At 36.2% G+C, this 12,771-nt stretch overlaps 1 protein-coding gene across 1 annotated transcript; it reads right to left on the bottom strand.

Moving 5' to 3' along the window:
* Positions 1-103: 103 nt before the first annotated feature.
* On the bottom strand, positions 104-3,578 carry LOC9315112 (F-box protein DOR). The gene is made up of 7 exons (XM_021029006.1): positions 3,569-3,578; positions 1,294-3,030; positions 1,092-1,193; positions 934-968; positions 775-850; positions 598-654; positions 104-395 (listed from the first exon to the last, which is right to left on the bottom strand). Exons 1-7 carry the CDS (start codon positions 3,576-3,578, stop codon positions 373-375), a joined length of 2,040 nt encoding a protein of 679 aa, XP_020884665.1. The 3' UTR covers positions 104-372.
* Between the last annotated feature and the right edge of the window lie 9,193 nt (positions 3,579-12,771).

Here is a 12,771-nt window from a genome sequence, read left to right on the forward strand (position 1 = left end):
GATGTATGTTTCTATGGATGGGAATCATGTTCCTTTGCAATCTAATAACAGAGGAGCTAGAAGTGTGGCTACAAACACGAAGAAGCTATTAATGACTTAGAAAATACATACCCAGCTGACACATAACTTATAGAGGACTAGTTTCTGAAACAACCTGGTTGTAATTATAGTTATTTATGATTTATCCAAACTGGAACCGATCAAAATCCAAAACTTAAACTCAACTCTCGAAGCTGTATCATTGACAAGTTAAGGATACTCAAATCGAGACCGACTTAGAACGAAACAAACAATCAAAACCAAAATGATTCAACAAACTACTTAGGTAGGATCTCCTTATTACAGAAATCTCTTCTTCAAAAACCTAACACCTTAGCCCTGAAGAACAATGCCACCTGCAAAATAGTAGTCCAAAAAGCCGTTAGTTATCCTTTGCGATTCTATTGAGAAGTCATTAGGATTGAAACTTAGTAACAGAAGATGTGATTCTAGGGACTCTTGGTCACTTCCCATAATTTATGATACATTTCCAGACAGAATTCATGTAACAGGTGGTTTAGACAGAATTCATGTAACAGGTGGTTCAGTTTTATTTACCGTTAGCGACAACAAGTCCATCTGCTTCTCCTGTAGCCTTGCTGGGTTCATGGCTTCCTGCAAAACGTAAAGAAAAAAACCCAATGAGAGTCCATGTTAGAAAATGTTCCTTAGTATGGAGGTTGATAAATCTATTAAGAAAAAGATAGAAGAAGAACAATAACCAAAGGTCAACACCTTTTTCCAAGTCATCAGGGTAGGCAAGGATAACAACAGACCTTCCAGAAATAGAGTTTGGTCCAGTAAGAGCAATCTGTGTAACAAGCACAAAATGAGAGGTTGTTCACTAGAGCAGAGAAAAAAAACATGACATAAAACAGGTACACAGCAATGAACCTGGCAGGCATCAGTGATTGTGAAGTTGGCAGTTCCTAAGAAAAGCATTAAAACTGGTCAAAGATGAATATTATACTACAAACTACAAAGCCAAAACCGCAAAAATGAAAAACATATTTGAGAGAGCAGTATCAACAAATGTATGTGATGAGGAATACCGTCGTCTTCAACATGGAACTCTTTTAGATCGACATTGTGGACACGGATACAATGGACACCAGGCTTAAGGCCAGAAACTGTTACAGTCACAGAGGTTACACCTGCAAAAGCCAATACAAGAAAATCAATCATTCGAGAAGAAAGGGAAAAGAACAAAAAAGAATATGGCTTCAAAATCTTAAACGCTCTAAAAAGAACTACATTCTTCTCCTTCCTGGGTGAAGACGATAGTCCCGTTAACACCCTCGCTGCTCTTCAAAACTGCGACTCCTTTAGAATCCTCCCACGGATTTCTCATGCACTCAATATGGTTTAATGATGTAAGAAACCTATTACCCTCAAATAATGATGAAGATCTGAACTGTATTGACTTCACGGTCTTTCTCTCTAAATTGTAAAACAGCACTGAGAGAGGAGGCACGTCAGGAACAGTAAATGGCACCCACACGGCTTCATTGCCGTGAGTCACTCCAGCAAAACACATAATGTAAGGATCACAGTTCAAAGAAACATCTGGAAACTGGTGAAACTGTCTTGACCATCTATGATTTGTGGGGTCATCTAAAAGCCAGAGTTCAAAACTCTTCATATGCTCGAGAGTTACATGAGAAGCCAACTTCCCATTGAAGTTGAATAGAGTTGCCATGTCCTTGTATGTGCTCTCCCATCGTGTCATCGAAAGTGTTTTGTCGAAATACTTGATCGATGTGAACTTTTCAGAGTTCACATCGAAATCAACTACCATAGAAATCTCGGCATTGATCATCTGGGCAGCTAGATAAAAAATATGGCCACTAATGCATATCGGATCATGATCTATCGGGAAGTGTTCTATGCCACAATGGATACTTCTCCACAGTAAATCATCTCCACCCCTTAATGTCAGACATTGATGGCGTCTAGATAATGCATTGCCGTCTCCATCAGGGGCCATTGTTGTCATGGACAAAACTTTGTACTTTTTGCCAACGGGATCATAACCAAAATAGCATTGTGTTCCAAGCGCCCTTCGCGTATTCTCAAACTGACGCCTCCTTGCCGGAAACAATGTGGGCAAAGTAATAGACTTGCTAGTGCTCGGATTGTGTATCACACACTCACACATTGTATACTTATTATCAGTGAATGGTTTCTCTTGTACACCCAATACCAAACCATTGACGGAGACATTGGTTTCCTCTTCACCCCTTAGAAGAGATAAATCCGTCTGATGATTGACTGGTAGAGTAGAAGAGAAGCCTTCAAGAGTCTGAGGCAAAGGTGAAGACAGAAAAAACAGTTTCCCGTCAACACTGTAGTCGCTGTTGGTTACTTTTTGACTGCAAGCGAACAATAGCTGAGGGCTTACTCGGCTCGAGAACAAGGTTGTGAAAGATGGACAGCTAATTATCGATGCCCAGGCCTTTGAGACACAGCAGCATCTTGCTATAGATTTGGCAGGCATTCGCGTGAACACATCCTCAATTAAATGATCAGGGAAGGAGTCTGGGTCTTTTCCACCTCTTATCCTCGAACGCCGGAAAAGAAAACGAGCGTATGTTGAGACAGTAAATGCAACATCTTTGGATTCAAACGCCCATTGATTCTTCTTGCAAACATAGTCTTGTTCCGCCGGAGTAAAATCGCTACTGATGATGTTGAATTTGGTACGAATCTCACTTGGAGTTTTGCAGGCTGTGATCAGATCAGCAATTGTTTGGCAGCATAGATCAACCAGACTATTAATGCATAGGTAATCTGTAGCCTCGGTTACCTTGTAGAGTTCCAAGCAGCAGTCAGATTTTATGAAGTTGTCGTCCCACTTCTGAAGCTCCTCATCAGAGGAAAAAGTACCATCGACATGCTTCTTGCAGTACTCGACCACTAACTCTAGAGTCTCGCCTCTGAAATTTTCAATCAGAAATTCTTCTTCTTTTCCAGTGTTCCTGGCGACAGAATCTGAAAGTGCAAGAGCTATTAAGTACTTGAGAACTAGCTCACGATTTAAGACAGAAACTGAGTCAGGAACTGAGTCACAAGCTGAGACAAGGATTTCTTCTTAAAACTCTTTTGATTAATAGAAAATACGTTTACAAGGTCTTCCTTAAACTATTTTCTATTCTCTCAATCTCTCGTTCTTAGATCACAACCCGATCAAGAACTCTCTCAAGACAAATCCCTTAGCCCCCTTAAGCATTATGCTTTCTCACAAGAAACCACATAACCTTAATGTCTAAGAATTCTCTTTCTCTCTTGTGCTCAGTTTTTCTAAAGCCTAAGCACCCTATTTATACTAAATAGGTCGTGGCTATACAACAAGCCGATTTCCTATTCTAACACTAATAGGAATAGACAATTTCCTTTTTCTTTAAGGATTAGGAAATTGTCCTTTCTCTTCATGTTTCCTTTTCCTCCTATGAAAAGGAAACTCTTCAGTCTTCTAGAATCTTCTCCAAGCTTCTAGTATCCACAGCCAACCGTCATAGACCGACTTTACCAATTTCCATATGCTCGCTTCACGTTGCTCTGTTCCCCTGAACTACTTCTTGAAGTACTCTGAACTAGTACAACGACTGCTTCAACAGCTTCATCTTTATTATTTGCCTTCTATAAATGCCGCTTTCTGTTTCTCTTCATCTTGATATAAAACTTATTAAGAATACATCAACAATCTCTCCCTTTCTTAGTGAGTTTTATAATCCAAGCTTCACACATCATTAACTTCAATTATTACTTTGATGATCTCCAAACTCTCTCTCAACCTTGAAACAAAGATCTCAGCAGCTTCTAAAACTCGGTCTTCACAACACCAACAATCTCCCCCTTGATGACTGAGTTTTAGAAACAAAGCACATACTTAATGTTGAGATAAAACATCATGCTTCGTTATATCACTTCATGTGCTACTTTGTCACCGGTACATCGAGTGTGTCAACTGGCTGCATCAATAATCTCCCCCTTTAACTTTGTGTGTCTCACAAGCATCTATAAAGCAGACCCATAAAGCTACACACAAGCCACATAGGGTTCTAGCAAAGAACAAGCAAAACCATCTTCAAAACTCCCCCTTAATCCTATGCCATCTTATGAAAACTCCCCCATAAAACAACATCCTTCTCTTAGTCACATTCTTCTCCCCCTGCTTGTGAGCACACACAAGTTAAAAACACTTTCGTAGGTTGACACACACATGAATCCCAGCTGGACTACTTCAAAGGTCAAGTTGGTCAATTCTGAAATTTTATATGAACTCTGTCCAAAACATGTTGAATAAGACCTAAACCAACCGTCAAAATCTCAATCCCACCGTTGAATCTCAAGACAATAGTTCCATGAAGCATGCCACAAAGTTTCAGCTCGATCTGACTACAATTAGATCTCCAAACGTTGCCTTGAATTTGACATCTTGAAACTATTTTTTTAATCCGAAAATATCATACTTTGACCTTGATGATGCAGATCATATGTTCTCTTCTTCTTTCTTCTCCTCATTGATGTAGCTCTCTCTAATAACCACCAGAGATAAACATTGTATCTGATTTTGAAAGATTTCCTTTAAATCCAAGACCATATCGATCAGTTTTGCCAATGTTTAGAATATGATCCAACTGCTTCGTGCCATTATTAAGCATCCTCAAATTCTTGTAAGTTTCTTCAAGTTGCACTCTAGCTTGTGATGCTTCTTCTTCCTTCTCTATTGCATATTTTTGTGTTTCAGCCACCTTTGCCTCTATCTTGAGTTTTTCCCTTGTTAACACTGAATTCTCCTCAACTAGGTTAAGCCATTGTTCATATAACATCTTGTACTTGACACTCTCTACCTCGTTGCAGCCTTCTGATGCAAGTTCTGATACAGGTTTTAATGCAGGTTCTGCTGCAGGTTTTAATGCAGGTTCTGCTGCAGGTTTTAATGTAGGTTCTGCTGCAGGTTTTAATGCAGGTTCTGCTGCAGGTTCTGTTGCAGGTTCTGCTGCAGGTTCTGTTGCAGGTTTTAAAGCAGGTTCTGTAGCAGTTGCAGTCATATTGCGAGAATATCCACTTCCTGATGTACTTCTTGATTTTCCTGACTTACTTCCTATCCTTCCTGACGTATGTTCTGATGTAATCTGATACAGATCAGATTTCTTCACCCATATTTGACTTCGGAATCCATTCCAGGAAAATTTCCCTTGATGTTTGAGTCTACTTATTCTGTCTCTGAATTTGTAGCAATATGCTTTAATGTGCCCATTCTTTCCACAAAAATAACATCCAGTTCCTTTGGATGCATTACTTTCATATTTGTTTGGATTTGGTGGAGAGACACTTTCAGCTACAAACTTGATTTGCCCTGTTTGAGATCCTTTTTGTCCAATATATCCCAAACCTCTGTTAGATTTTCCTACTCTTGTAGAAACAGTCAGCTTGTCCTTCATACTTTCTTGACAGATTTTTGTTTTATCCCTCAGTTCATTCTGCAGTAACTCAACAAGTTCGTCAAGACGACGCTTTTCTTTTACTAAGGCTTGATTTTCTTGTCCAATCTTAATCAGTGTCTCACGTACCTCCTTATAACATTCAGCAAAGTCAACTTCATGTTCTTCTTCAGACTCAGACCCTAACACTTCTTCACCACCTTCAAATTCAGCTTTTCCCAAAAGTGTAACAAAATGATTTACTTCTTCTTCAACATCACTTTCTTCCTCTGAATCTTCTTCTATTCTCTGTATTGATTTTTCTTTTCTTATTTTCTGATTACTAACACATTCATGCTGAGTATGTCCAATACCTTTGCACCCAAAGCACTTTACATCCTTTTTCTTGAATGTAGGACATTCATATTTGAAGTGTCCATACCCTAAGCACTCATGACATTGCATATTTGCCTTCTTAATAGTTTTACCTTCTTCTGGATATTTTTTGCTTGAGCTGAACCTCCTCTGTCCTTGTTCTTCTTCTACCTTCCTTAATAGTTGATCAAGTCTTTGAAACAACAAACTTTTAGGATCATCTTCTTCTACCTCTTGAGTTTTCCTTTCAAGAGAAGTTATTGCCAAATCCTTTGGATTGTTCACTTTCTTCACACCCTCTAGTTCCATCTCATGAGCTTGAAGCATTCCGACCACATCTCCAAAGCTAAGGTCTTCCGTGTTATGTGACACACTTAAGGCAGTTTTGTATGCCATGAATCTTGAAGGTAAACATCGTAGAAACTTCTTCACTAGTTTCTTATCTTTGTACTTCTTTCCAAGTGTCAATGCTTCTTGAGCTAGAGAACTTATCTTTGAACTAAAATCAGAAATTGAATCACGTTCTTCCATCTTCAGATTTTCGAATCTTGAGGCTAACATGTCTTTCCTTGAGTTCTTCACCTTTGTGGTTCCTTCAAAGTGATTTTGCAAGATATCCCAAGCTTCTTTTGCTGTTTCACATCCCTGAATTAGTTCGAACTGGTTTCTTCCAACATTAATGTGAATAGCGGTGAGTGCCTTTGCGTTGTACTTTGATTTTTTCAATTCATCATTAGTCCAGTCCTTCTCCGGTTTAGCAACCTCGGCTCCTGATTCATCCTTGATTTTTGGTTCTTCCCACTTTTCCAATATGGCTTTCCAAGCATAGACATCAATGCCTCTTATAACCGCCTTCATCCTTGATTTCCAAAAACCATAGTTTCCATCATTCAATATTACTCTTGACCCGATGTCAAGTCCATGATAGCTCTCCATCTTCTCCACAAGATCTCACCTGTATGCAATCCTCACAAGTGACCGCTCTGATACCAATTGAAAGTGCAAGAGCTATTAAGTACTTGAGAACTAGCTCACGATTTAAGACAGAAACTGAGTCAGGAACTGAGTCACAAGCTGAGACAAGGATTTCTTCTTAAAACTCTTTTGATTAATAGAAAATACGTTTACAAGGTCTTCCTTAAACTATTTTCTATTCTCTCAATCTCTCGTTCTTAGATCACAACCCGATCAAGAACTCTCTCAAGACAAATCCCTTAGCCCCCTTAAGCATTATGCTTTCTCACAAGAAACCACATAACCTTAATGTCTAAGAATTCTCTTTCTCTCTTGTGCTCAGCTTTTCTAAAGCCTAAGCACCCTATTTATACTAAATAAGTCGTGGCTATACAACAAGCCGATTTCCTATTCTAACACTAATAGGAATAGACAATTTCCTTTTTCTTTAAGGATTAGGAAATTGTCCTTTCTCTTCATGTTTCCTTTTTCTCCTATGAAAAGGAAACTCTTCAGTCTTCTAGAATCTTCTCCAAGCTTCTAGTATCCACAGCCAACCGTCATAGACCGACTTTACCAATTTCCATATGCTCGCTTCACGTTGCTCTGTTCCCCTGAACTACTTCTTGAAGTACTCTGAACTAGTACAACGACTGCTTCAACAGCTTCATCTTTATTATTTGCCTTCTATAAATGCCGCTTTCTGTTTCTCTTCATCTTGATATAAAACTTATTAAGAATACATCAACAGAATCATCGCCTTCAAGAAAGTTCCAAACAAAATTCATCTGGCGTGCCACAGCTTCATCAATTTTAAAGACTTTTCCATCTGAGCTTATCAAACAGACCATCTTCTCCGGAAGATTTCCCCTGCAACCCAAAAATTGAGATCATAGATCATAAACATTTCCAACATTTGACACAAGACTACGATTCAGAGAGTAAAAAGCTTGTACCGCTTAGGAAGAGAAGAAGACGCGGATTCAGTGTTCGTCGTTGATTTTAACTCCTCTGGTATTCTTTAGTCTCCTCGATCGATCTTCTCTGAAGATTTCTCTTAAAACCCTAGACGGCTGGTACAAACACTTGTGGTGGATCAAGCCCAATTAGTGATGAGACTAAAATATCCCTACAGCTTGTACAAACGCTCGTAAAATACTGTATCTTCGCTGTAAAAAAAATTTATAATAAAAAATTAAAAAAATCACTATCTATTTATACTTATAGCTCTTATTACATCAATTGCCATTCAATTAAGCACTAAAAAGATGTTTAATTAAAATAAATCAGAAAAGAGGATAAAAGTCCTGACCTTTGAATCATTTAATGGTTTTCCTCTAATCTTACCATTTTCAGATTTAGAATTGCAGCATTATTGTTTAGTCTTATTACAAACGAATGATTATAAATTGATTTTTGTTGGAGCTGGATTTCTTACATCTTAATCCACCAACAAAAATAGCTAAGTGGACTTTAAAGTCTACTTAGATCCATCAGCCCATCAGGAGAGCAGCGAAGCATATAACGATAATAAACCTAGTCTTGCTAATATCTCAGAGTGTACCTAATATTTAGAAGCAGTTGACACGAATGTCAAACCGAATAACCTAATGAAAAAACTTATATACGGACGTTGGACGACATAAACAAGGATCATCGCCTAATACTTTACTATTATATTCACATACTTTTGATTGTATTCATTTGATTCACATCAATAAAATCTTTTCCTTCTTAACAATTAAACTCTCAGAGTTTCATTGACTATCTAGCCTTCTTTTCCCATCAAACTAAGTATAAATCTTGAGTGTGGATTTTAGCATCCACATTTTGGCGTTGTATGTGAGTAATAACGGGAAAAAAACCCGAATTTTTTTTTTTTTTGGCCGTTTAATACTTGCGTTATTAAATTTGGAAGAAAAATACGTTGTTTAATTTCCGTGTCCATTTAAAACCTTCGTTTCTAACGGAAGCACTAATTACATGTAAAACTTAACCCATAGTGTTTGTGTTTATATATACAATCTATTTTCGAACATATACGAGTATGTTCTCTTAGTCGGATGGTTAAACGTGTGTTGAAAAGTATATTATATCGCTTGTTCGATCCCGTCTTGCGTCTCTTTTAGATTGTTTTTTTTTTTTTTTTAACTTCGTCTTCTTTGTTGAAGAATCGGAGGTTGAATGGAAGATGCAGTCGCTCCGAATTCTGGATCGGAATTTAACCCAAGAGCAAGACGCTGCAAATCTATCGATGAATGCCAAGACATGATTCGTAGGAGTTTCTGAAGTATATATACAGACTAAGAAACTCCTTTTCAATCTTCGATTTTTCCAAGTTTCTGAATCTTAATCCATTGTTTGTTTGATTAGCGCATCTGCAATTTGAGAAGTTCATAGAAAATGTTTGGATTTCTCGAGAAATATAGGATTTAGGGTTTTGGAATCATACCAGAGTATAAAGAAACTTTTGGGTTTAGGGAATTTAGGAATCTTAAATTACTTGTTTGATTTGATTTGATTATATTGGTCTTGTTGTAGAACTAATTGTTTTATTGATCCTCAAGGGAATATATAGAAGTACATCGGGATACAATACATAATGAATAACCATGATGGGCTTATTAGGCCCGGTTATAAGTCCAATATGATGTATTATAATAGGTCTGATGGATTTTGAATGTTGTTTGATTAAAAAAAAAGAATTAAAAAAACATATAAATAAGATAAAGTGAGGGTCGAACCTGCGAACTAGTGAACTATTTCACACTCGTTTAACCATCCGAATAAGACCAGATATTCGTAAATATTTGAAAATAGATTGAATCTATATATACATTTTTGGAGTACATTTAGCAAATAAATCCTAGAGTTCCACCTTATGTACGAGTCTATGTCATTGGCATTTAATTTTTAAGATTTTAAAATTATTAAAAAAAATAAGTTAACAAACGAAATCGTACAAATCTATTTCCATAAATATCGCAGCAAATCTTTACAAACAACCGAATATTTATTGTGATTACAATTACTAACCCATACATATCCAATTCCGTGATTTCTTCCACACATATTGCTAGCAACGATTTTATATACTATATTAATTACAGATCAAATCGTCATAGTAGCATATTCCAAAGAAAATCCGATTCAATATATTGTTCTATTTTAGTTAAGGTATCAAGTATAATTTAATTGGTCACCAAGAATTTATGACCTAATGTGTGACGCCTATATATACTACTCTTTACCATTACCTCTCATCTCATCGTCAAACAAACTATACCAACTAAAGATAAAACTCTCCAAACATTGTTTTGTCTTCAAATGTACGCTAGATTTGCATACCTTAAAGATGTTCACCCCTATAAGACCGTGTGAAGAGTTCGTTAAGATCTTTCACTCATGACGTCAGTACACAAGTAACACTGCTGAAACTCTTGAGTTAGATTATGTTAGTTAGATAGTAAAACAAAATTTTACTCTTTCCATGAATTTTATTTGTTTGATTATGTTAGTTATCTATTGAATTAGTTTAAGATATAAACAGAACATAGTTTAAGTCAAAGTTATTTTACCATATAACATTGAAAAATTTAATTTGCTATGAAACCATATTTGTTTACTTTGTTACTAACCTTGGTTTCATATCAAATAGATGACGTCTTAGTAATACTTTTATTAGTTGTTTCAGATAATTTAACCTCACCTGCGATGGAAAACATTCGTCATTTACAAAATTCAGTAAGTCTATGTATTGAGAGAGAGAGTAATAATATGTGATGAGTACTTATCTTTGTAATTGTAAACTATCTTTTAATTGTCTTCAAGGCCAAGATATACCTTGCGTATTTAGCTTCGATTTGGATTCCTATAGAACAAATTGAATCCTATACTAATATTTGGAAAGTACATCCTAAAAGTCATAACTTAGATTTTGTAAGAAATTATAATATATGCCAATAGAGATCTCTAATTATAATAATTTTATTCTATTTCACTAATATATATTAACGGGTCAACGGGTCAAACGGGTTTAAAGATATCAAAAGATTTTGTTTATATAATTCATATAATTCGAAAAACATTTCGAAAAAAAAACACAATTCATATAATTCGAAATGTTATTGAAAATGTTATATAGTAATCCATTATTCAACATGTTTTCGAAAATGTTATTAAAAAATGTATTTATATATTGGCGAAAATTATTCTCACCCATATTAAGTTACCAAAATTGAAATTCATATAAATACTAAATCTACGTAGTTTCTATAACGGATTTGGATAATTTCGAGTAACTTAAATATTCAAATTCAAATTCCATATAATTTAAAAAACAACAATCAAACAACTTAACAAAATATATTTAGTTCCTAAAATATAGTATCATTAACTATTAAATCTTTATTTTGACGTAAATTCATATCCATGTAATTTCATTGGTTAATATTATAATAAACGTTTCCTTAATTATTGATATGATTATCACACCATAACATGGATTTAGGAAACAATAAATATTTTCTGAAATCTAATTATTTTTTGAAATCTTAACATAAATATATTGCTTAGTTTACGCATATAGTACCAAAGAAATATAGATACTATCCAAATTATATCTTAACTATATATTCTCATCTTTTAAATTTTAGCATATTCCACAAATGTTAAATTAAAAATTTAATCTACATATGTTATGAATCTCGTATATTCTTATTAATTAATGAATGAGGTTACAACTTATATATATACACTATAGGGGAGACAAATCCCAATTGGACTAGGAAACACTAAGGGTGCAAATGGTAGACTTAAAATAAAAGGTTGAAAGAGTTGAATGACCATTCATCTCATTTTTTACCATTTGAGATGAATAAGTTGGAAAATTGATTCAACCCATTCAACCCAAAAAGTTGAAAAAATGAATAGATTGTGAAGAAAAATTATTCAACCCTTTCAACTACTATTTCGCAGAGGAATGAGTTGAAAGATGTTCAACTTTTTTTGTTCAACTCAAAATTTTCCAACCATTCATCTATATGTCATCCATTTGCAGCCTAAAGCCCACTAAGACTAACATAAACCATCTTTGACCTTGGTCGGTTGGGCGAGTCTTCTAGAAGCTAGACATGGGCCTTCTAGAACATGGACATGGGCCACGGTTATGGAGTCCATCCGTTATGTGGTTTACAACACTTCCCCTTGGATGACATAACCGTGTAGATGCCAAAGGATCTCAGTAATACGCTTGGGGATGCTGCCTCATTAAAACCTTACCAGGAAAACCCATTGGAACAAAACCATGGTGAAAGAAAAAGAGTACATCACGTATTACTCCCCCTGTTTTGGTCATCCCTGAAAGTCCTTAAGTCTCCGCATTCCAATTTGATGCGTGAGCTTCCTCAATGTCGATGTTGGTAATGCCTTAGTGAATAGGTCGGCTGAATTGTCACTGGATCGGACTTGCACCACTTGAACTTCTCCATCCTTTTGTAGATCATGTGTGAAGAAGAACTTAGGTAGGATGTGCTTCGTCCAATCTCCCTTGATGTAACCTTCTTTGAGTTGAGCGATGCATGCCGCATTGTCCTCGTACATGACCGTTGGTTCCTTCTCATCGTCCATGCCACAATTAGATCGTATGTGTTGAGTCATCAACCTTAACCACACACACTCACGGCTGGCCTCATGTATTGCCAAGATCTCCGCGTGATTGGATGAAGTGGCTGAGATGGTTTGCTTCATTGAACGCCACGAAATCGTGGTTCCACCGTGTGTAAACACATAACCTGTTTGTGACTTACCATTATGCGGATCTGATTGATAACCTGCATCAACAAAACCAACTAAACCTTCTTTGTTATGGTTAGTATAGAATAGACCCAAATCAACAGTTCCTTGTAAATAACGTAAAAGATTTTTAATTCCGTTCCAGTGCCTTTGGGTCGGACATGAGCTAAATCTCGATAGGAGG

This window comes from Arabidopsis lyrata, assembly GCF_000004255.2.
Source record: "Arabidopsis lyrata subsp. lyrata unplaced genomic scaffold ARALYscaffold_4, whole genome shotgun sequence".
NCBI classification, from domain to species: Eukaryota; Viridiplantae; Streptophyta; class Magnoliopsida; order Brassicales; family Brassicaceae; genus Arabidopsis; species Arabidopsis lyrata.

Coding starts and splice junctions, on each gene's coding strand:
- LOC9315112 (XM_021029006.1), bottom strand. Junction 1,194..1,293: donor CACCCAGGAAGGAGAAGAAT/GTAGTTCTTTTT, acceptor TGGCTTTTGCAG/GTGTAACCTCTGTGACTGTA. Junction 396..597: donor TGGACTTGTTGTCGCTAACG/GTAAATAAAACT, acceptor ACTATTTTGCAG/GTGGCATTGTTCTTCAGGGC.